At 36.7% G+C, this 26,489-nt stretch overlaps 1 protein-coding gene and 1 pseudogene across 1 annotated transcript in view; one reads left to right on the plus strand and one right to left on the minus strand.

Annotated features, from left to right (window-relative positions):
- Window positions 1-779: 779 nt before the first annotated feature.
- Window positions 780-2,242, minus strand: LOC131166701 (beta-fructofuranosidase, insoluble isoenzyme 1-like; annotated as a pseudogene).
- Window positions 2,243-2,358: 116 nt separating this feature from the next.
- The window catches only part of LOC131166702 (wax ester synthase/diacylglycerol acyltransferase 11-like), a 60,573-nt gene continuing 36,442 nt past the window's right edge, over window positions 2,359-26,489 (plus strand). The window contains exons 1-3 of the mRNA XM_058125278.1: window positions 2,359-2,622; window positions 3,121-3,675; window positions 14,917-14,983. Coding sequence (XP_057981261.1) covers window positions 2,359-2,622; window positions 3,121-3,675; window positions 14,917-14,983 — 886 coding nt within the window. The remainder of the gene's footprint in view (window positions 2,623-3,120; window positions 3,676-14,916; window positions 14,984-26,489) is intronic.

Here is a 26,489-nt window from a genome sequence, read left to right on the forward strand (position 1 = left end):
AAAATTATTTAAAAAAACTAACTTTCATTTTTTTCCCCAAAATAGAAAATTTTTCTCTAATTTTAATTAATCTTTCCTTTTCTCGCTATTCTACTTTTTATTCGAACCAAATAGGACCAATGTACTATAATGGAATCAATCATCTCTTTTACCAGTACAGTCCGAAGGGAGTTATGTGGGGCAATATCGTTTGAGCTCATTTGATCTTCAAGGACCTCATCAATTAGGTCACTCACGAATTCCCACTTGGCGAATAGGAAGTAGAGTGAAATTCATAGTTGAAGGGTTTCAAAAAATGAAAATTCGCTTGAAATAATATTATTCTTAATGTTAAAAAAAAAAATTTATATAATACAAAAACAAATTTTTTAATTCAAATGAATTAAAAAAAATAAGTTAATTTTTTAATTTCAAAAAATTATATAAAAATGAATATAGTACAAAAAAATTTGAAATAATTTACTTTTGGGAATATTAAGACAAAAAATGACATTTTACTTCCTAATTACATAAAAAAATTATTTAATATATAATTAAGAATGGAAAAATTATTTAACATATTATTTCATGTATATTTTATATAGGAAAAATTTAAAAATATTTCTTACCTAACCGACTTTTCAAAAGTCGGTTTGAATTAAAAAAAAAAAAAACAAAACAAAAAACTTGCACAAAAATCTAGGATCAAAAAACAATTAAAATGAAATAATGGAATGGAAGAACAATGTAATGAAATAAAAAAACCATCACCAATGTGTCCAACCTGTGCCGATCACACACTATGGGTAAAAATTCGGGCATTCCCACATTCCGATTTTCAGAGTATAGTGGAGTAGGTGTTTCGCCTTGATCCAATTCACAAAATCTCTGCTTTGGTACATATAGGTCATTCCTCGGTGCTTCTTTCGGCTGCTGACGACCATTCTCTAATGCTCGTCTCGCCTGATCCAGCTCATGGTCGGGTCACGGAACGCGCTCGTGTTCATGTTTAGGGTGGGAACCACAAGGGGGTTGTCATCGGGTTTGATCCATTCACGGAGATACGGGTCAGATAGGTTAGCGGGTACGATGTAGTTTTGGACCTGTTTGTTCAAGGGGTCGAGTCTAGTGTAGAGGATGACGGGTTTGTTGCCCAGGAGGATGGTGGCAGATCCGGACCAGCACCCATTTATGTCGAAGGGCTTGGATGGGTAGATGGTCGGGTCAAGGGCAACCCAGTTGATGAGATTCTCGGAGATGAAATGAGCCCAAACGATGTTGCCCCACACAGCTCCCTTCGGGCTGTGCTGGTAGAAGAGATGATAAATTCCATTGTAGTATATTGGTCCTATTTAGTTTGAAAGAAAAATAAAATAGCGGAAAAAGGGAAAGATTAATTTAAATTAGAAAAAAATTTCTATTTTGGGAAAAAAAAAATGGAAGTTAGTTTTTTTAAATAATTTTTTTTATGTAATTAGGAAGTAAGATGTCATTTTTGTCTTATTATTCTCAAAAGTAAATTATTTCAATTTTTTTGTTATTGTATTCATTTCTATATAATATTTTGAAATTAAAAAAATTAATTTACTTTTTTAAATTCATTTGAAAAATAAATAAAAAGTAGAAAATATTTTTTATATTAAATGACACTAAAAAATATTTTTTTTATTTACAAATTTTTATTTAAATATTAAAATTTTAAAAATAATATATATTTTATTATTATTTAAATTAAAAATAATATATATTTTATTATTTGATTTTGGGTGGGGGATTGAGATTTGGTTTTTAGAGGGGTGACTTTTGAAAAGTCGGTTCTCAATTTTTATTTTTTATTTTTATTTTAACAGTCAAGAATTGAAGCTGAATTTTTTTCTTTTTAAGTCCAAACTGACTTTTGGAAAGTCGGTTCTCAACTTTTACTTTTTTTATTTTGCCAATCAAGAATTGCGGCTGACTTTTTTTTTTAAAAACCTAAATCGACTTTTATTTGGATATATTTATGTAAATTTTTTCAATTTCCTTCATATTTGTATTTTTTGATTTCTTTTTTTATAATATTTTGGTAAAAAACTCCCGACACCATCACCCCTTTGGTTGGATGGGAGGAGGGAAAAAAAAAAAAAAATTCCCAAAATCCATGTGCTCGATTAGCTAATTATTGCATATGACGTCTGGAGAAGCGTACAACGTATTTTAATAAGCTGCCATCACTAGCTAGCTATATGAAGTTATGAACCGCCCAACAGCTCCTGCTCTGCATTCTTCTCCTTTTTTCCTACTGCTCAAACCTACAAAGCCAGTGTGGTCACACTTTACTCAAAAGATACAAAGTACTGCTCCCAGTCCAGCTTCAATTCAGTGATTTAGTTCAATAACATGGATACAGTTGAGGGTTTCATGTCAACAAAGCAAGGACGACTCAAGCCTGTTCGCACAAAGAGAGATGAATATGGAGAAGGAATGCAGGCTAATACAGAAGAAGAACAGAAACTGAGTCCAGTGGCTCGCCTATTTCACGAACCCAGTTGTAATCTCTATATCATAGCCATCATGGGCTTAAAGACCCGAATTAACCCAGACATCATTAAGGACCAGCTACAACATACTCTGCTTAAGCATCCTCGCTTCTCCAGTCTGCAGGTTAGAAAATACATCCTTTAACCTGATGCAACACATTGAGAATTGCTTAAAATACAGAGACAACATGATCTAATGAATTTTTGGAGAAGTCTGACTTTACTGGCAATGTGGTTTTTGTTATGGGAAGCTTTTTAATAGTGCACTCTCTTTTTCATTCGCATTAACAATGTCTTAACTCTATGACATTAACAAAAAAAATAAATTTCTCAGTACAGATTAACTTGATGGGTTCAAGTGAGCTTGCTAGTTTTGATAAGAATTTCGTTAGCTATGATGCATATGAATGCCCAGTGGCGGAGAGAGAGAGAGAGAGAGCTTAAAAGTTAGGGAAATACTTCACCTGGCAACAACCCACACCTGGTCGTCCAGCACATCCCAAACCAATCTCATTTACGCCCAGATAGATTCTGTGTGTGTGTGTGTAGGTGTCAAGGACATTTTCTAACTTTCAATTTTAAATATTTTTGAATTGCTAGCTAACTCAGAAATTACATGAAGGTTGCAGATGAGAAAAATGGTAAGAAGATGAGATGGGTTCAAACAGAAGTGGACCTGGAACAGCATGTAATTATCCCAGACATAGACCTAGAGATGAACTCACCTGACAAGTTTGTCGAAGACTACATCTCCAGCCTTAGCAAAACACCAATTGACTCCTCAAAACCTCTATGGGATCTCCATCTTCTCAACATCAAAACCTCTGATGCTGAAGCCACTGGTGTTTTTCGGATCCACCACTCTCTTGGGGATGGCATTTCTCTTATGTCTCTTCTGCTTGCGTGCACTCGGAAAATATCTGACCCAGAGGCAGCGCCTACCTTGCCTGTGAAGAAGAAGTTGGACTCAAATAATTTTAGGGGGTTTTGGTCGACGCTCCGATTGTATTGGAATACAATGGTTGATTTTCTGTTGTTTCTTGCAACAGTTCTCTTCTTAAAAGACACAAAAACGCCTCTCAGCCGTTCAGCAGAGATCCAACCCACTTCTCGAAGATTTGTCCACAGAACGGTTAGCCTGGATGACGTTAAGTTGGTAAAGAATGCAATGGGTGCAGTAAGTCTCATAACCATTAACTGAAACAGCCTTGCTTAATATGGTTCTCAACTATATTTGTTGATACTACTCCTATCAAGTTGCAAAGAGTACACACACACACACGCGCACACACAGATATATATATCCTTTTGCTTTACTAGTGAAAAATAAAGGGAAAACAGCAAATGCTTGTGTCACTTTGCACCCATGTCCCACTGTCCAAAGCTTTTGCACATGACCATCAATTGATGCTTTTGCTGCATGCATGCTCCTTGATAATTAAGAAACATGTTAGGAGGGCAAATTAAAGTATTCAAAGTTCATATGGATGGATGAAAGCTAAATTATACAAGTATTCTAGCGTGAATATTTATGGCCGATGCTCATTGAGATTGGTAAATAATTCTTTCTTGTCACCACAATGTTAATTGAATTGATAAGGTTTGAAATATCACCACACTTGTAACGTGGTGAGTATTGTTTATTTATAGTGAATTGAGGATTATGTGCACTAATTATATATTAATTACATACATTATGAACAAATAAAATGGTCCTTAGCATAATCCTCAACACCCCCCCCCGGCGCAAGCTAAGCATCGGTTTTGAACGGACGTGAAGCTTGGATTGGAAGAATTCAAAGAGAGGTCTTGACACACTTTTGGTGAAGATGTCGGCAACTTGAAAATGAGAGGGCACATATTGGGTGCAAAGTTTGCCAGCGAGAACAAGTTCACAAAGAAAGCAGTAGTCGAGCTCAACATGCTTAATGGAATGCTTGTGAGAAATTGGATTGGAGCTCAAGAAGATCGCACTCATGTTGCCACAAAGTAGAAGATGTCACTGCGAAAGTGGGACTTTGAGATCATGAAGGAGATGTGTGAACCAAAGAATTTCGGTAGCAGTGAGAGCCAATGCACAATACTTAGATTCACAACTTGAGCGAGAAACAGTAGGTTATTTCTTTGCACTCCAAGACACCAAATTGTTGCGAAGATAAATACAATAACCATAGGTAGAATGTCGAGTATCAGGGCATCCTGCCCAGTCTACATCATAGTAAGCAACTAAAGCACCAGGAGTAGCAGATGGATGAAATATGAGGCCAAAATGCAGTGTGCCCTTAATATAGCGAAGAATACGTTTAACAGTAAGGAAATGATCTTCAGTTAGAGAGTGGAGAAATTGACCGATAGAGTTGATAGCATGAGCAATACTAGAATGTGTGATAGTCAGATATTGAAGAGCACCGACAAGCTAGAGATCAAATGACATGTGTTGGGAAACAACTATTAGGGTGTGGACGAGTTTGCTGTTAAGTAGTTGAGCACGTGTAAGAATGTCCCATGCATATTTTAACTTATTGATAATAAGACCATCAAGTGGTGGGGTTAGCTTGAAGAACAAGGAAGTAACTAAGGGAACATAAATCTTTGATAGCAAACTCAAAATTGAGCTTACACGTAAAACTGTCAAGAAGCTTGGTATTGTTGCCTGTAATAATGATGTCATCAACATAGAGAAGCAAATATATTATGTCAGACTGCTTATGAAAAACAAAGAGAGATGTGTTTGCACGACTGCAATAAAAACCAAGGTGAGTGAGAAAGGAGCTGAAACGCTGACACCAGGCACAAGAGGCTTGCTTAAGACCATAGAGAGCTTTCTTCAATTAATAGACATGATTGAAGAAGCAAGGGTCAATATACACAGAGGGTTGTTCCATATAAACATGTTTAGTTAGAAGGCCATTGAAGAATGTATTTTTGACATCAAGTTGGTGAAGAGGCCATTTGTTGGTTATAGCAAGAGAAAGAACAACACAAACAGTGGTGGCCTTGATTACAGGACTAAAAGTGTCAGTGTAGTCCAGACCAGGTACTTGAGTGTAGCCCTTGGCAATAAGATGGGCTTTAAGACACTCAATAGATCCATTAGGTAAGTATTTGGTCGAAAACACCCATTTGGAACCCACAATGTTGGTGTTGGTGGGTCAAGCGTACGATTAGTTTGCAAAGCTTGAACTTCTTCATCCATGGCGGCAAGCCAAGCAGGATTCTTAACAATTGATTTGAATCCTTTTGGCTCATTGGAACCAAGAAGAGAAGAAAGAAGGCTAGAGGATTTCATAAGGCTAAGATGTGCAGGGCGGCGAGTCTTAAAAATACCAACTTTGGTTCACGTGAGCATAGGATGGGAGCCCAATGGGGCATTTGCATGAGAATTAGCAGCCTGCAAACACTCATCCATTGGATCATAACAAATAATACACGAGTTGGTTTCGGATTGAGGAAGGTGTCAAGAAGGTGGTGTAGGAGAAGGTAGGGGAATATATGTATGTGGAAGAATGGATTCCATAAATTTGGACAAGTGGAGGGAGGACATGAGTTGGGCCTAGGAAGTATGTATGAAAAGGAAGTGGTTCTCATCAAATTGGGCATGTAATCACGTAAGCAAAGATAAACACGTCAACCAAAGGGATGAAAGTTTGCACAATTAGGAGAAGAACCATATAGAAGCTCAAAGGGGGACTTACCTCTGAGAAGCGGTGTGGGCAAACGATTGATAATGAAAGAAGCACTGCTAAAAGCGTCAACCCAGAAGTGAGTAGGAGTGTGAGAATGGAAAAGAGGGCCAAGCTTGTCTCAGTCACATGACAATGTTTCGTTTCAATGCAATCATTTTGGGCAGGTGTATGTGGACAAAAGGGTTGATGATGAATGCCAGATGTACGAAGGTGTGCTTTAAAGTAGTTGCTAGTGACTTATGCACCACCATCGCTTTGAAATATTTTTATATGGGTAGAATATTGATTTTCCAAAATTTTTTGAAATTTTAGAAAAATATTATAGAAGTAAGATTTCAATTTCAATGTATAAAGCCAAGTGAAATGAGGAAAGTCATCAATAAATTAAACATAGTATGCAAAACCCAATTTTGATTTTATAGGATAAAGACCCCATATATCACAATGAATGAGATCTAACACTTTGAATGATCGATGTTCATTAATAGTACAAGGCAATCGATGATTCTTTGCAAGTTGTCATGTATGACATAATAAAGGAGATGGCAATAAAGATGTAAGATAAAGCTGTCTTTTTTTTATTTAAAAGAGAAATAATAGAATGATTCATATGTCCAAGGTAAGCATGCCATAAATCATATGAAGGTAGAATTTCCACGATTTAGCACTTATAAGTCGCCATCTCATTTACCGGTTGCTTCACCCTTCCCGTTTGGCGATTCTAAACAGTAAAGGAGTTGTTAGTAAATGTAACAATAATGAAAAATTAGACGTTAATTTACTAATGGACAACATATTTTTAGTGAGGTGAGGAACAACCAAAATATCTAATAGGTGAAAATCAGAGGAAGGGGAAATTTTATCAGTGTGAGTGATGGGTAGTGACGTACCATTTCTGATAATAACACAATCCTTACCCATATAATAAATTGACTGATCTAGGTTGGATTGAGCTGGAGTCATGTGGGCCGAAGCTCTTGTATCTAAGTACCAATCTGAAGCCTTATAATTGGGGATGGAACATGATGAGGTGAGGGCTTCAGCAAGATGAGCTTCAGAGGTATGACCCTAGTGATCATATCGTTTGCTGCATCGATCCACATAGTGACCATCCATGCGGCATATTTGGCAATGCAAGGGACAACACCCAGAGGAGGAACGCCCTTGTCTGCATCCATAGTCACTAGTTCAAACTTGCTGATATTTGGAGGAATTGGTCCTCTGGTTCATCTTTGAAGGGTGACAATGGGTAGCAGTGAAAACTATAGTGGGCGGGGTAGTAGGTTCCAATGATTTTTGAAAGAGTTCAAAACTCTCAACTTTGGGCACCAAGTTAGCAACACAAGGTAACGAGTGAGAGCCATTTGTGATGTGGAAAAACTTGAGAATTCTGAGCCAAGACCTTGGAGGAACCAGTATACCTTGTCTGTGTCATCAACAGGTCGACTGATTGCATGAAGTTGAGCATAGACGACCTTAAAGGCTTGGGTGTACTCCAAAATGAACCTAGTGTCACGTTTCATCAATTGCAAATCATCCTTCAAATGGATTTCACGAGCCTTGGAGCGATGGCTAAAGGTATTCTCCAAGATAACCCAGACTTCGCATAAAGTGGAGAGACCCACGATTTCAGCCATGGCCTCCTTTGTAAGGGAGTACAACAGAAGGCTAAGGAGCTGCTTGTTAGCAGTATTCCACGCCACATGTTTGACATTCGGTGTCTGAGAATTTGTAGGATCAAAGCGGGGTGGGGGCGCAAGGGTTCCATCATCGTGACTGATTAAGTCCTGGCTCTCTAAGAGAAGAAGCAATTGGCTCTTCCATAGAAGATAGTTGGAAGAGAAGAGTTTGACGGTAACCATGTGAATGAGGGTTTTGAAAGGGAGGAGGGTGGATTCAACAACCATAGGTGGTGGCGACGGTGGTTCGCTAGTTTAGGGAAATGGTATGCAACAATAGAGATTCAGCAACAGAGATGCAGTGACATCAATGAGCATTGATGGCGCTGGTTGCTGGGTATGGGCATCAGGAAAGGAGAGTCAATAGAGAGTATTCTTTGAGAGTTATCATTGGCAGGTTCACCAGGAAAGGAGAAAGGATTGCGCCATATGATTAGCACAGTTCGTAAGATCCAAACCGGCAAGTTACAGATCATTTGATTCGGCTGATCTAAGGTAATCTCCAAGAATAGGAAGGAGTGTTTGCACTTTGATTCAGTTAAAGGTCTTGCGATGCTGGGGAGAGAGGTGTCACTGGGGATTGCTAATTTAGTTTACTCACTGGTTGTAGTTGGGCTTGTAGTTAAACGAAGGAGCAACCAGAATGAAGGGAATGGGATCGCCAACTCTACAGTGAAGCAGGTTGGGACTCTCGGAGGTCTGGCGGAAAGGATGGGAGAAAGAGCTGGGTGCACTCATGCCAGGCCAGAAGTGATGAATGATGATGATGAGATACATAGAGACACAGAGATTCGAGAGTTTGAGGGAGAGCCGGAGAGGTAAAGTGGTGTCAGCCATCGACGTCTCATAGTTGTAGAGAGAATATGATGTGGCCTGCTGTGCAATGACATAGAGGTGGAGCGGCAGTGAGGGAGGCACTGGGAAAGAATGGTTGGGTGTGGCGATGGAGGGAGGAGAAAGGATTAAGTCTGCGGAAGAAAAAGAAAAAAAAAAAAGAGTGCTTGCGACGCTTAATGAAATTAGGGTGGATCGTTTAGGATGATACCATGATAAGGTTTGAAAAGCCACCGCACTTGTAAAGAGGTGTATGATTTATTTATAATGAATTGAGGATTAGGTACACTAATTACATACTAATTTACGAACAAATAAAATGGAAAATTTAATCAGAATTAATGTCTTAGAATTAAGGCAGATCTTCAGCATGATCCTTAACATGAACTACTCATATGAAGGATTAATATGGTTGGACTCCATCTAGGAATTGATCTAGGGCATTCTTTTTTCTTAGGCTACGCTTCACCCATGTGTCAATTGGATCAGAATTTGACACTTCTGATTTTTGAATTATTTTTAGCTTCTGCATTCCATTTGTTAGGGTTGCAACTTTCTTGTTTGTACACTGGAAGACTCTTGCATATTCTCTCCTTTCCTTTCAAAAATATTTACTCTCCTTAATCTTCAGACAAGATAAGAAAGAAAAATGTGCTATAGGCAGGTTCTTATAAAATATTAGTTTGACCATGACCCTGCATAGTAGTAGTAGTAGTAGTACTACTACAAGATCATAATGAGTGATATCCCAGGCTAATTCATGCCAGATTTGGCCACGATCCTTTTTTTATCCACCCTTATGCCCCACCACAATTGCAGCTCCTAAGCACAATGGATTTCAAGTTTCTTTAAATGTTCCACCAGCGGCAGTCAAGTCTTATAAACAAGGTTTGTTAGGGATTAATTTGCCCACTGGAGGAGTATGTAAAATCTCCTTCATGGATTCAAGAATTTTTCTTCAAGCAGATAAGGATAAAACAGAGGAGAGAATCAGCTTTCTAGATGGCTATCTCATTGGATGCTTTGACGAAATCCTCGGTGACATTAGAGATGTTGGAAACTAGTCTAAAAAGATGTGGATTATTAGTGGGACAGTTAAAGTTAGAAGTTTGGCATTTGATCAGATCCTTTTTGTTTTTGGGAGCAAGGAGATGGAGAAATTGCATGGATCGAGATCAAAATTTAAAGTGCTAAAAGGACACAAGCTCACACTAAGCAGATGGAGCCCCTTGGCACCTTGTCAAAAACTCAAGAACCAGAGGCATTATAACTGGCTTCACTTTAAGAGACTTCCCCTTCACCTGTGCAGCCGAACCACCATTGAGGCTATTGCTCTGGCACGCGGCGGAAAATTTGTTGGCTTCAACAATATGGACTGGTTAGGAGAATACATTAGAATTAAAATCAAAGGAGTAAGAGAAGCTCCTGAATTCATCTTCATGTCTAATAAAGATATCTATTAAAAGGTATAAATTGAAGTGGAAAAGCATAGATCCACCCTCAAGAACCCAAGCACTCACAATCTCCATAGCAGATTGTCAGTATGCTCGGCGTCCTTTGTGCGGAGGTGGTCACGGGTGAAGCTAACTCCCGACAGTGGATGAAAGAAAACAAAAATGTAGGGAGTAAGCATATTACAGAGCTAAAGTTTTGTAAAAATAACACTTCGATCGGAGGAGAGGTGCACATTCCAGCCGCAAGTAGCTGTAGCAACATTAAGAAGCAGGAAGATGAAGGCAAAGAGTGGGCGCACACGAGGCTTGCGCATGGTCAATCACAGTCAGCTATTTGGGGAGCAAGCAGAGGTTATGCAGACATGCATGCAAAGGCCCACGTGCCGCATTTATTACAAAATTCAAATTTCAAACTGCTTCCTGAAACAGTAGTGTACGCAGCAGCAGTACACACAGCAGGCCACAACCTATCAAATGCAGCTTATTCCAAAAAATGGGAGGCCCAAGAAAAGAACACGACGCTTTATTCCAAAAAATAACTGGGCCCAAGGAGATTTAAATATGGAAGCCTAAAGGGTGGTTGGCTGAAGGTATGATTCCATGCATACATAGAACCCTTCACAGGTAAGTCCTGCTCCCTGCTGCAATTGTGCATTAGTAGTGGATTTCTCTTGTTTTAAAATTGTTTTAGATTCGGAGAAAACCACATGATGGGCTATTGAAAGAGCAACTGATATTGGCAGTGAGGTTGGTATCAAAAGGAGGACTGTGGATCAAATTTCAAATTTCTATTGATGAATATTGAGGAAGGTAAGGCACCCCAAGATACAATTTCAATGCAATTATGAATCCCAAAATTCTATCGTGTGAAGGGGCTCAACTGTCACAAAAAAATGGAGTAGAATCAAGCACATGATGGACTTTTGGAAACCGGATATTATTTGTTTACAAGAAACGAAGTTAGATTCCATTGAAAGTGTAACTATGAAATCTATATGAAAAATCAACAATGTCGAATGGGCGGTTTTGGATACTAGGGGTGCTTTAGGAGGCATTATGGTTGCATGGAAATCAAATATTTTAAAGCAAAAGCACATTGCTTAAGGCAATTTTTATATCATAGTGACTTTCCAAAATATCCTTGCGGGTGGAGGATGGATCCTATTGACTATGTACCACATAGTCGTCAGGAAAAAAATGTTGTTATGGGCAGAACTCTCTCAAATAAAGAATAAATCCCCCCCTTCCTTGGTGCATTTGTGGTGATTTCAATGAAATGAGGTTTCCCAATGAGAGAACATGATGTGCTCGTATTTTGAGGTCCATGTGTGATTTATCAGAATTTATTTCTAAATGGGATTTGGTTGATCTCCTGCTCAGTGGGGCCGCATTTACTTGGTTAAATAATCACATTATTCCCACTCTCTCTAGATTGGACGTGTTTCTTATCTCTCCGCAATGGTTGGGTTTGTTCCCTCAGGTCTGCCAAAAAGCTCTAACTCGTTGTATTTTGAATCATAATTCCATTTTACTGGACTGTGGTAGCGGTACTTGGGGAAAATTTCCTTTTAGATTTGACTATAGTTGGTTCTTAGTTGATGGTTTCAAAGAAAAAATTGAGAATTAGTGGGATTCGACGTCTTTTCAAGGGTTAGCTTCCTTTGTTTTGGCATAGAAGCTTAAGTATGTCAAAGAGCAGTTAACAATTTGGAATAAGGAATTCTCAGCGGGGGAGCACTGAAGGAAGGAAAAACTAATTAAAGATTTGGATGACTAGAATAAAAAATCTGAAACGGGTATTCTCGAGGTGCATGAAAAAGCCCTCACGGAGGAAGCAAATAGAAATCTTCTCCAAATGTTGGACGAGGAGGAAGTTTTGTGGAGAACCAAATAAAAGGAGTTATATATGGCTCAAGGTAGGAGATAAGAACATCATATATTTTCACAAAATGGCCTCAATGCATAGGAAAAATAGTTTCATTTCAAGAATGATTATTAAGAATAAAGTCTGTGAGAAACCTGTCGAGATCCAAAGGTGAAGCCATTAAGGTTTTTTAGGACCTTCCTAACAGAACCTTTCTCCTGGAGGCCTCGTCTTTCAGCGGAAAATACAATTACTTTGCCTTCCCATGTTAGGGATGAGCTTGAAAGTCCTTTATTTGAAGAAAAAAATTTGGAAAGCTGTGTCCTTAATGAATGGGGACAAATCATTGGGCCTAGACGATTTCACTATTTTTTTTGTTCAAAATTATTAGAAAATTCTTGAAGACTGATTTCATCTGGGTCTTTCAATAATTTTTCTCAAATGAGAAGTTTGAAAAAAACCTCAAAGCGACATTTATTATAATCATTCCAAAAAAAGGCGAAGCAGAGAATATTAAAGATTTTAGACCTATAAGTTCGGTGGGAATTTTATACAAAATTTTGGCTAAGGTTCTTTCCACTAGACTAAAAATGGTGCTCCTATTGATAATTTCAGACAATCATATGGCGTTTGTTTTAGGTAGACAAATCCTAGATATTGCCCTCGTTGAAATTGAGAGCATTGATTTCTTGAGGAAGAAAAAGGCTTGTTAGCGAGCTAGATTTGGAAAAAGGCTTTTGACCATGTTAATTGGGAATTCTTTAATAATATCACGGACATTTTTGGGTTGGGAGTTAAATGGAGAAATTGGATAAAGTGGTGTATCTCTTCAGCTTCTTTCTTTGTATTGCTTAATGGGGAGGTTTCTGGATTTTTCAAGAGCTTGAGGAGTTTTAGGCAAGGGGATCCCTTATCTCTGTTTCTCTTTTTTATCATCACGGAGGCGCTCTCTCAAATGTTAACCCAAGGTTCGGATAAAAAGTTGATCCAGGGAATCAAAATTCATCATAGACCTCATTTTATAAATCTTTCTTATCTCCTATTCGCTGATGATACTCTGATTTTTTGCGATAATTCTTATTCAGAGATCAGAAATATTAGCGCAATTATGCTTTGCTTTGAGGCTGTTACCAGTTCGAAAGTCAACTTGTCAAAAAGTCATATGTACTCGATTGGTGACATTACGGATGTGGATTCTAAGGCAGAAACTTTGAGTTGTTACTGGACTCCTTCCTTTATTTCTACTTAGGCATTCTGTTGGGAACAAAATCTCCATATAAGCATTGTTGGGACCGGATTCTTGAAAAAATGGAAAGGAGGCTTGTAACATGCATGAAAATCAAAATTTCTTTCTATGAAGGGTAGACTAACTTTGATTTGCTCACCCTTCTCCAATATTCCCATATACTACATGTCTATTTTGCCATTGCAAAGGAGGGTTTGTACAATCATGTAAAGATATAAAAGAAATTTTCTTTAGAGAGGATTGGCCGAGGGTGCTAAACATACCCTGGTCAAATGGAGCTTAGTGACCCTTCCTAAAAATAAGAGAGATATTCGAATCAAGCAGTTGGAAATCATGAATAAAGCTCTTCTCAAGAAATGGATTTGGAGATTTGCTTTGGAAGACAACAATCTATGGAAAAAGGTGATATACACCAAGTATGGAATTAATATTTCCAACTAGTGCTTTCCCAACCCCTCTAGTCGCATGGGAGGAAGTCTTTGGATGAATATCCTCAAGCTTAAATTGCTAATGTGGGATCATATGAAGATCATGGTTGTGGATGGGATAAAAACAAATTTTTGGACAGATAAATGGGTCTCCATGGAAACTATACAAAACCTATACCCTGACCTTCTTGCTATGTCATCTAAGAAAAGGATAAAAATTGCACATTTCTTGCATTTCCATAACAACAACCCTCTTTGGGATTTGAAATTTAATTGTCAGAGTAGAGGAAGGGAGGCTAATCATATGCTGGAGCTTCTGAAATTGATTAATAAAGTGCCGATTAGAAAAGGCAGTTCTGACTCATATTTTTGGGATCTCAATTCCTCTAATATCTTTTTAGTGGCAAGTTTCTATAAATCTCTCTCTTATCATGCCCATAACAGTCGTCTTAAATCGGTAAGTACGATTTGGAACATCCACATTCCGTTAAAGGTGAGCATCTTCTGCTGGTTGGTAATCAATAATTGTATTTTGATAACAGATAATTTACAAAGAAAAGGATGAAATATGGATCCGATGTGCATTCTTTGCAAGATGTAAGGTGACAACGTGAATCATCTTTTCATTCATTGTGAGTTCAGTAGAACTTTGTGGTCTTCCTTTTGCCATTTGCTTCAATTGCATTTCGTCATGCCATTTGAGTTCTGCTTGTTCTATGGTATGTGGAATTCAACCTTCCTTAAAGGTTTTCTGAAGAATCTCGGGGCAGCCATTATGGGCGTGGTGTGTTGGGAAATTTGGAAAGAAAGAAATAGAATGATCTTTCAGAAGCGTGCCTCCTCAGCCGCCAAATTTCTCTCTAGATGTTTCTCTTGCCTTTTCCAGTGGTCAAGGTCCTATCCCGTACTTTTGAATTTGGATTGGGAAGAGTTTCATTGCATTTTAGTTGATTTAGGAGCTTAATTTGATTGCCTTTTGGTTGAGGTTTTTCATTGATTGGTTGTTTCTTATGTGTTGGTGTTGTTTGTGTATGTTTTGTGTTGGGTGTTATATCTATTGTGTTGGCTGTTTTCATTTTCATTTCTCAAGCTTTTGGCCTGAGCTTGTATGTTTCAGCCAATTTCATCATTTTAATAAAATCTTTACCTTCTTAAAAAAAATAAATAAATACTATTGTTACTATTACTAGCATTAATTTCTAAAATTTTTCTATTTGTGCTTCACAGACCATCAATGATGTTGCATTAGGAATCATACAAGCTGGTTTATCTCGTTATCTTAACAGAAGATATGGTAAGCAACAAACTCTAAACTTGTTTTCTATGGCAGCTGAAATTATTTAAACATACTAGTAAGTTATTTTTTCAGTTCATACTTCATATGATACGGACGCTATTGTTATGATTTGATTAAAAATGAATGATCTAACTTTAAGATAGGTCACTTCTTCTTCTTATAATACAAATTTAAAGACATTATAATGACAATAATACCCTTACTAAATCACTAATTAACATACTAACACACTCAACAACAACAACAACAACAACAACAACAACAACAATAATAATAATAATAATAATAATAATAATAATAATAATAATAATAATAATAATAATAATAATAATAATAATAATAATAATAATAATGTTATAAAAGGTGTATTCCCAAGAGGGGGGGGGGGTGAATTGGAAATTTTAACTTTTCTCCTAGGTTAAGTCAGAAATCAATATGTTTTGGTAACCTGGGGTCTTTCTACACAGTTCCAAATACGCTGATAAATATAATATATGGAAATTTAAATCAAGCGCATCACTCAGATACTAACATACACGTGCGGTAAATATAAAGTGTGGAAATATAAGCAAATACACGATATGTTATTGGGGTTCGGCCAACTGTGCCTACGTCCCCGCCTCTAGCTCGCAAGCCAAAGGATTCCACTAATAGCTCACTTAACGGTAGAGTGGCACCGTTTACAACTAGGTCAAATTAACATAGGGCTGACCTCAACCTTAACTAGGTCAATTAGCAGAGCTGACCTCAACTTACACGATTTAACAGGACGGCGCACCTAACTTTCCTAACCGGGTCTAAGCCAATCCGGGACTATTCCAGGGCTAGTCTCCCTCTTCAGGCTCGGGTCTGGGTATACAACAAATGTGTATATAATCAGATGGTACAGTGATTGTACTTTCGTGTAAAGCAGATATGTACCCAAATGCGCATAATAACATACACCACAATATGATTCAATATGTAAGCTCAATGTGGTCTAAATGGTTCAACTCTCAAAAGTATTTTCTATATGTGTAATGCGTGCATGAGAGTGGCAAACAAGCAATCTTTGTTTCACATGATATTCAACAAAGAAGTTCACACAACGATGTCAAGTCTCTAGTATTTCAATCAGTAAGATAACTAAAGCATGTAAGTATTAAATGATGTATATGCTTGGTTTGCAAAAGATATGTAATCTTTGTATTCAGCAAATAATATATGAGTGAAAGAATATTGCAACAAAGACCACTATCACACAAACAAATATTTCTTCAAATATTTTACAAGATTAAAGTGCAATAGATATTTGGAAGTGTTTGAAAAGTTTTTGCAACCAAAAACAAATACAATCTTCTTAAGATCTTGCAATAAAGGTGCAAGCTTAGAAGATCAAACAAAGTCTTCTTAGGACAGACTTATTAGCAAAAGCCCCCCTAAGAATCCTTAGGTTTGGCTCTTAAGAAAATCGTGTCAAACAAGTAGCACAAGGAGAGCAAACTTATTTAAGCAAAACACTCAATCAACTAACAAGTGATGTAGGCAATAATAAAAGGCAAGTATGACTAATTTGATTAAGAAAATGAGTAGTATAGGTTTTTTTTTCTTCAGAAAATTCTTCCCTTATCAAAGTGGCTAATCCATGCTAATTTTCTCAAGTGATCTCATATATATAGGCATAGGAGAAAATATGGCCGTTGGGGACCTATTGGGTATTCTTAGGAAAGTTTAATGATGTTTAAAGCATTTTAACCCTGTTTAAAAAATATTAACTACAGTAAAAAAAAATCAGGGTAACTCGAGAGGTCCGGTCGACCAGAACAAGTTCGGTTGACCGAGTCTTATATGGTTTGGTCGACCAAGGGAATTTTGAATTGAGGGCTCGGTCGACTAGGAGAGGGCGATTTCCTAAATTTTTGAGGTTCAGTCGACCAGGAAATTTTGAACTACCTGGTTCGGTTGACCAGACCGCTGGGATTTCTCCCGAGGACCCTCCGGTCGACCTGGTAGTTGGAGTACAAAAGTGATCGGTCGACCAGATGGTCGAACTTTTGACCTCAGGGGGTTTTAGTCGACCAGGGCCTTTTGAACTACCTGGTTCGGTCGACCAGGGCCTTGGTCAACTATTGACCAAGGCCTGGTTTCGGTTGACTAGGACAAAATGAACTAGCTTGGCTAGTCGACCGAAAGTGCACCATGTGTGCATTTCGGTCCTGTTTTGAAACAAGCAAGCCCTATTTAAGTGCCTAACAAATATATGTGTAAATGTGTGTGTCCTAAGGTCACTTAGGGTCCAATTTGAAGACACTGAAAAAGTCCAGTGTCGGTCGACCGAAGGGTACACCCTAAGGTCTTTCTAAGGTCCTTTCTTATTCATGATTTGTTTGAGCTTATGTAGTAAATCATACATGTGATGTGTGTGAACTTATTACAAACCAAATACCTACTTACTATTACAGACCAATTAAATATATTACAATGCTAAATTATATATTGGTCTTCAAGCTTTGCTTGCTTTGTGCACATCTTGATCTTAACACTCTTAGTTCCTGCACAAAACCTTAAACACTCATTAGATACATTGAGTATTTATCATAATCAAAACCGGGCGTGACCAATAAGGTCAACAAATAATAATAATAATAATAATTAAAGATATATATAACCTCTAACACCCCCCTCAAGTTGGAGCATAAATGCCATAAGCTTTAACTTGTTACAAATGAATTAACATGACCACCCCCAATGCTTTGGTAAACAAATAAACAAGCTATGTGTCCTACTTCACATAAGTGGTTGTAATGAGCTCCTGCACAAGTTTCTCTCAAACAAAGTGGCAATCGACTTCAATACGCTTCATTCGTCATGAAAGACCGGTTGGATGCAATATTAAGAGCAACTTGATTATCACACATCAACTTCAAAGGCCGAGAATGCGAAAAAACCCAATTCTTCCAATATGTTCTTCAATCAGACAAGTTCATAGGTCGTGCAAGCCATAGCTTCATATTTTGATTAAACACCTGACCTTGCCACCATAGTTTGTTTCTTACTTTTCCAAGGAACCAAATTATCACAAACTAAGATACAATATCCAGTGGTAGATATTTGATTAGAAGGCGATCCAACCTAATTTGCATCTATATATCCATGGTTATAAGTTTGACCCTAATCACAATATAAAAGACTTCTCATAGATGCACCTTTGAGATATTTCAATATGCAAATTACTGCATTCCAATTACTTGCCCTTGGAGAATCTAGAAATTGACTCACAAAACTTGCTGGAAAAGATACATCCATTCGAGTAACTATGAGATAGTTCAAACTTCCAACAATTCTCTGGTATTGTCCATGATTAGGTAGAAAATCACCCATATCCAACATTAAATTGCTGTTAAGATCCATAGGTGTATCAACAGGTTTAGATCCTAACAAGCCAGTTTAATCTAAAAAATAAAAAATGTACTTCCTCTACAACACAACAATTTTGATACATGATCTGGATACTTCTATACCCAATAAGTATTTAAACAGTCTCAAATCTTTGGTATGAAACTTAATAAATATAAAAATGTTTGAGACTCTGAATACCTTTATCATCATCACTTGTAATAACAATATCATCCATATAAACAACAAGAAGAATCCTACCTGATGAAGTATGACGATAAAACACGGAATGATCCACAACACGCCATCGAAGATCAATATCAAGTATTACAACACTGAAACAACCAAACTATGCTTCAGGATACTGTTTTAAACCATATAAAGCCTTCTTGAACCGACACACTAAGAATAACTCTCCCTAAGCCACAAACTAGGTGGTTGATCCATATAAACCTCCTCCTCAAGGTCACCATGCAAGAAGACATTTTTCACATGTAACTAATGCAAAGGCCAAGGACAAGGAGTAGCCAAGGAGATGAACAACCGCACTGATGTAAGTTTGGAAACCAAAAATAAAGTATAAGAATAATCTAGACCATATGCCTGAGTGCATTCCTTAGCAACAAAACGAGCCTTTAGACGAGCCATGGAACAATCATGGTTGACTTTCACAGTGTAAGCCCACAACCAACCACAGACTTATTAGGAGGAAGAGGTATCAAGTCTCAAGTACCATTGTTATGTAAAGAATTCATCTCTTCAACCATAACATCCCTCCCCCCTGAATGGGCCAAGGCTTCCAAAATAGATTTAGGATGGGTCGTAGATAATAGAGGAATGAAAAAACAATAATAGGAGGGTGATAAGGACTTATAAGTAACAATTTTGGAAATGGGGTGTTGAGTACATGTGTGTTTACCTTTTTGAGCAGCAGTAGGAGATTAACATCATGGGAAGTATGATCATTAGATGAGGAAACCAAAGGCGAGGTAGTAGAAGCTAGAGGGGACTCTCTTCCTTGGAGTCACCATCATGAATATACTTGTAAATTAGGATGATCAAGACAATGAGAAGGACTCAAACTACTCAGATACTCAAATGGTTCGTTAGGCAAGGATATAATTGTAGAATTTGGAAGATTAGGCAAAGTAAGAGATTTATTGAGATCAGAAGTGCTCAATGACTTGGTGTAGTAAGGTGTAGACTCAAAGAAGATAACATCAACAAAAATAAAGAAATGATGCAGCACATGACTATAACAATGATACCCCTTTTGAGTATACAAGTAACCTAGAAAGACACATTTTATAACACAAGGATCTGATTTATCCACCCCAAGAGTTAGTTTATGAACAAAGGAAATACACCAGATATACGAGGAGGAAGAGAAAATAAAGGTGGATTAAGAAAGAAAATGAAGTATGAAAATTTACCTCTAAGAATAGGGGATTGCATTCTATTGATCTGTAACAAGCAGTAAGCACATCATCACTCCAAAATATTTTAAGTACATGCACTTGTTAAATTAAAGTGTGAGTGATTTCAAGAAGATGTCTAATTTTCTGCTCTATAATTCCATTTTTTTTAGGAGTGTGGGCATAAGATGATTGATGAAAAATAACAAACATAGTCATATAAGTAGTGAATTGTGCATTGAAAAATTCTTTAACATTATCACTTCAAAGTATTTGAACTAGAAAACCAAAATGAGTCTTTATTTTGAAACAAAAGGCACAAAATACATGAAATAGCTTGGAACGATCTTCTATTAAATATAACCAAGTCATTGTTGAATGATCATCCACAAAGGTCACAAGGTACCAAAAACCCAACTTGGACACAACGACAATAGGACCCCAGACATCTAAATGAACTAATATAGAAGGGCTTGAAACCTATTTATTGACCTAGGAAGCCAAAGAAACACGATGGTGCTCTCCTAACTAACAAGACTCACAATCAAGACTAGATATAGAACTCAAACTAGAAATAAGACATTTTAACTTTTCCAACAAAGGATGACCAAAGTGACAATTAATTTGGAAAGGTCTGGTAGCAATAGTACAGGTGATCAAAGAAGATAGTGGCTCAAAGTGATAGAGTCCACCAGCTTCATGCCCTCTGCCAATTGTCCTCCTCATCTTCAAATCTTTAATAACCACAAAAAATAGGAAGAATGTAGTTGAACAATTCATGGATTTAGTAATTTTGCTAACAAATATAATATTGAAAGGAAATTTGGTAATATATAAAATCAAATGAAGAGAAATAAAAGAAGTGGGATTAACAATCCTAATTTCCTTGATTGTAGTAGTGGATCCATCAACAACAGTAACACAAGGTAAATTTGTAGGCTATTGGAAAGTGGAGAAAAATCTAGGTATACCTATGATATGATCAGTGGTAGCAGAGTCTATAACCCAAGGACTAGAATGAGTAGTACTAGATGACAAGTATACTTTGTGATTACATGTTTAGGCAAAAGATGCAATGGGAAGAGATGCTTGTTGGGATGCTTGATACTACTAGAACATGGAATACTCTTCCTCTAAAATAAATACAATTTGTTAGCCCCCCACTTGACCTCAAAGGTGAGGAGTTAGTGGTTGATGCATTGGCTATCCCCAAAGGTCTAAAGTCTGTGGTGGCTGCATCGGCAATATGTGAAGGTTTACCATGAAGATCCCAACACTGCACCATACTATGATTATTTCCATCCACAAGGAGCGCACTTGCAAGGAGTACCTCTACCTCATTTGTATCTACCACTACAACTACTCAAACCACTACAATTACTTTTGCGATTTTTTAGTAAAGAACTAGAATCACTCTTTGAACCAAGTGTTGTCCTCTTAAAGCCAGATGCAATAGAAAAAGAATGCGTGCTAAAGGAAACATGAAGGGCACGAGAATAAAAATAAAAACAATGATGGAAGCTTGGAACTACTGAGTATTTGGGACCGAACTGCCTCAAACTCAAGTCTCAAGCCTACTAACATGAAGAATTGTCATATACTCCCTCTACTTCTACATCTCACGAAAGTCGGCAATTATAGGATGATCAATGTTAAGCTCCTTATGAGTAAGCTTCATCTCTCCAAAATAATCTGCAATGCTCCTATATTCTTGTTGTAACAAAAAGCACTTCCACGATAAATCATACATATGTGTAATATTACTGGAATATATAATTTTGACATAAACTAAAATCTCCTTGCACATATATAGATGCATGCACATTTGTGCAATCTTTGGCTCTATCATATTCCATAAAAGGGAAACAATCAAGGCATCTTTTTGAACCCACACGTCTATTATCTTCTCATAATAAGAATCGAATAGTAGTAAGTAGTCAAATTTCCCTAATCCTACTAAATAAATCTGAGCAAATTTAGACCATTGAATATAGTTTTTTCCATCCAACTTTTGAGTAGTTATTTGCGGTAGTTATGTAGGAATTAAATTTTTGGGATTTATAAATTCCATATTAACACTCACAAATTAGCAATCACATAAAAAAAAAATAAGAAGAACAATCAAAACTAATCGACACAATAACAAACTATGTGAAGCATCAACATAATGGCAAACGAGCTGAACAATTCACCAATGGGTATACCACTGCCATAGCACTCACAAATCAGCAACCACACCAAAATAAAGAAGAACAATTAATATTCAGAACAATCACAAACCATGTAAAGCACCAACACAACCATGGACGAGGTGAACAACTCACTGGATATAACACTACCACAACCTCACAACTAAACATACAAATGTTGCCACAACTCCAAAAAACTCACAGGGAAGCCTTCACAAAGCCCAGATAGAAATTAACTGAATACCATGAGTGCTTGAAAAAGGTTGAATTTTTCAACAAAGAAATTGGCCTAACAATGTGATAATATAGTCTAAAAAAGGAATCAGAGCATGACAGAAGAAAAAAAGAACTAAGAAAGTGGCCATAACTTCACTTCAGCCCTACCAACATTTGGCTGGCACATGGGGGTGTGTGGAGTGCCTCTGGCAATGGGGTTTTGTGGTGTGGGTCATTGGGGGGGGGGGGGGGTCTGGTTATGGGTATATGGTTGGTTTTGTGATTTAGTATGGGATGGAGGTGGATTAGGGAAAAGCAACCATGGGAATACTGTTTTCTGGTGACGATTGATGGAAATAGAGTTTCAAGAGGACCATGCTCAAATAATGTGTTAGATTACCATGTTACCTAAAATTTTAAGCTATTAGGTTATTGGCCAACAATGTACATCAAGATTTAAAACTCCTCTGCATGTGCTGTCTAACTACATGTGAAGAGATAAATACATGATAAATAACACCCATGATAGTGAACACAATAATCTTAGAAATTAGGATGTATTCCCAAGAGGGCGAGTGAATTGGGTTATTTAAAATTTACCTATTTACTTTAGCCCTTGATTATTTTAAACTTCAATGATTACATACACAATATATCTATGCAGCGGCTGTACTATACCAATCGGGAGTCCTAGATGTCAATATGAATGTGAATATGAAATCCAAACTTAAAAATACAAAATCAAACTTCAAGAGATTTAGTTAATCAATTTGGTAAAGATTGATTTTATGCAATTCTCAATGATGTATTCAAGAAAAAACAAATTCAGTGATTCAACTTATGCTTCAATAGCATAATCAATATCAAGATCAGATTTTCAGCATTGGATAATGTTTTCCTTTAAAAGCAATTTTTGTAAAACCACTTGTTCTATTTCAACATTTAAGCTTTAATTTGGAAATTAATTTGTAACTAGTTAACCTCAGATTATTTACTCATGAATTCAGGGTTGTAAGCTTGTCTTAATTTTTAAGTCAAGAACTTAATCATGCAATTGATATATATTAATCACAACAAAAAACTATGTCCAGAAAGTTCACAATATTCAACAAGATTCTTTTTTTCAACAAGTTCTCATATATTCAGCATGCCATCAAATATTTAGCAAGTACTCATACACACAGGTTATATCTTGTATAAATTTAAAAGAGAAAGGGAAGAATAGCTGAACACTGGATTTTTACATGGTTTGGTCACAACCTACGTTCTTGCCTCAAGCAACCCACTATGAGGATTTTTTTCCAACTATGTTACCAGGTGAAGTAAGACCTCTCTCCATTCAAGGTAGAGTTCGCCTCTCTAACAAGAATAACCCTCTCACTACGAAACTATTCAAAATCCTTGAATCGTTGAAAACAACACAAACAAAGCAAGATTGCTTGTACAAAGGAGTACTCCTTAATAGAGCAGATTTGTACACGCTAGAATCACAATACTTCAAATAAAACAATATAGAAGTTGAAGCTCGAAGAGTATATCACTAGAAATCTGATTTATGAGTGAGAGTTTAAAAAGAAAGAATCAGATTATCATGAGTTTTCAGCAAGAACATAACAACCTCTTTAGAAAAATATTTTAGCAGTATAACCAAAAGCTTGGATTGAATGTGTGTCGTTCCATTATTCTTCTTACCCTAATGTACGAGAATATGGTGTATAAATAGTGCACTAGGGTTTCAAAAAGTTTTCCCTAAATTTTCTCTCAATTTGGAAACCAATCATGCAAGTTTTGGAAACTCAAAACAAGATTAACGTTGTTAATCGTTTAAACATACACATTAGTTGACTAGACACGAAGGGTCAATCGCCCGTGCTCTTTTAAAAATAGCGCATTCTAAAAGTCAGAATAGGGTTAGTCGACTAGTCCCTATACGTTAGTCATTTGTGCCTATTTTGTTTGCATATTTTCAAAGTCAATAGCACTTCAGTCACTTGATAAAATATCATCGGCCGCCTGTCCTTTCAGTAACTCTTCTTTTTCAATGTTTTGGTTCCAAACTTAAATTCCTAACATGGAAAACTTAATTTGGACTTTAAGAAAATATTTTCCATGTGTAAAACAGGTCTTTAAGTCCATGATATATTCTAGGAGCTTCAACTATTCAATATTGAAATTTGAAGTACTTACATGAGACTTTCATATGATAAATCTATCTAATTTCTTAAGTCTTCATGTTGTGAAGTTTCCAAGATTCTTCTGAGCTTTATGCACTGCTTTAATGAACTTCGTGTCAGGATGAATTGGAGATTTATATCCTTTATGATTTATAACTTTAAGTGTACATATCATTTAAGTTCTTCAAGTATGTTCACTTGATTTCACAAAAACACTTAAATCCTGAAACTCAAACTTAAATGGACATGTTAAGTAACATTGATTTGTTGTCATCAAAACGAGATTAAGTCTTGTTATATAGGCTAACAATCTCCCCTTTTTTATGATGACAAATAAGGAGCAAAAATGTGAAAGCCTTAAAAAGGCTCACCCTTACAATAAGCATATCCTTAATAAGTCATAACATGAATAGTAGAAGTTTCAACACTCATATCAGAATATTTCATGCTTTTAGAAATTTCAATATATATCATGCTTTCGAATAATGTTCTAATGGGTATAATGAGTATAATTCATGCCATATCATGCAATACTCAACAAGATCATATCGTAACCATCATGATACATATATAACATTCTATCACTGCTCATGTCAAAATATTTCAATATATATCATGTTTTCTTCTCATTTTGCCAATATTTCTCCCCCCTTTGACATAAACAAAAAAGGTAATTGAAGAAAAATAACATACATTGCAACAAAGGACCTAAAATCAGAAATCAGTTCACAAGTATAGTCCATAGGTCAACATGCAATTTCTTAAGTCAAGCATTCATCAAAATATTCATTTCAAATATACATCATTCATCTTGCAAAAGATATGCAATATAATTCAAATTGTACCAGAAAAAAGTTTCTTAGCCAAGATAAACAAGGTAAATATAAGCTAAAAGTGTCAAGAGCTGTAAGCAGCTCAAATATTACAATCCAAAGTAGTTCAGTGAGAAGAGAAATGAAATAGATCTAAAAGTCATCTTCACCATCTGATTTCATTCCCTCATCTTCATCATCATTAGTTCCATAGTTTGTTTCCATTGTAGCTTTGCCTTGTGATGAAGAAGAACCTTCCACATAGATCTTTAAGTGTTTGATCATCTTATCAAGACTAGTAAGGCTTGATCGAAGTGAGTTGAAACCAGTATGCACTTCATCATGAAAATCAGTCAGCTGTTGCCGATAAGATAGATCCCATGAGGTGGTATCATCTGCTGGTGATGCGTCTTGCTGGGGTTCAGTTGCTTGTTGAGGCTCTCTACTCCCCTTTTGCCCTTTGGCAACCATTCATACCTTCATATTTTACATAGCCCATTTGTTTAACCGTAGTGGAGGAAAACATATCATAATGGGTTCATTTTATGAATAAGGTGAATGGTGTGGTAACGCCAAGATGGCAAAAAATAAGATTAAAATTCCCCTTTATGGCAGAATTACCCTTCTAGCCTCTTCTTTAGTTGTCATCCATTTTATTATTAGGCTAGGTAAATCAAGCTTCTTCCTTTTTAACAGAAACCACATCACAAAACAGTCAAGGTAGGAAATATGGTCATGTGACCCTACCCTGGGCAATATATTATAAGTGATGAGTTTTTGTAAGATTTGGGCTTGCAAATTTAGCTGATGATACAATGGAGGATAACCAAAATATACGGGAGCTTCTGTCATAATCAAAAGTAAAAACTCCTTAGGGGTAAAGTCTTGAGCCATTATCCAAAATGAACCTATCTGTGGACTTTGAAACTCCCCATGTTGGATTCTAAGTCTAGTGGCTAAAGTTTGTGGAGTTATGGAAAATAGTTTATGCATGACTTGAGTGGATGTATGAGTTTCTCCCTTAATCATATTTGCATAAAACAACTTAACTAGAATGGGATACACTCCTTTTGCTTGGTAGGTGATAAACCTTTCCTAACCTATAACATTGAACATAGATAAAAATCTGGGAAATCATCTCTAAAAAAGTCAATATCTAAAGCTTTATTGAAGACGGGTTCAGTAGATCAAAGATGTTCCCTATAGATTTGTTTGGCGTGAAGTGTCATTAACCATCGTTCAATGTCATTTAAATCATCCCTTTCGGAGGTGGGACCTCGGTTCACCGTGTGCTTGGTTCTAGGAATGATTTTGGAGCAAAT

The sequence above is a fragment of the Malania oleifera genome, chromosome 10, assembly GCF_029873635.1.
Source record: "Malania oleifera isolate guangnan ecotype guangnan chromosome 10, ASM2987363v1, whole genome shotgun sequence".
Lineage (NCBI taxonomy): Eukaryota > Viridiplantae > Streptophyta > Magnoliopsida > Santalales > Ximeniaceae > Malania > Malania oleifera.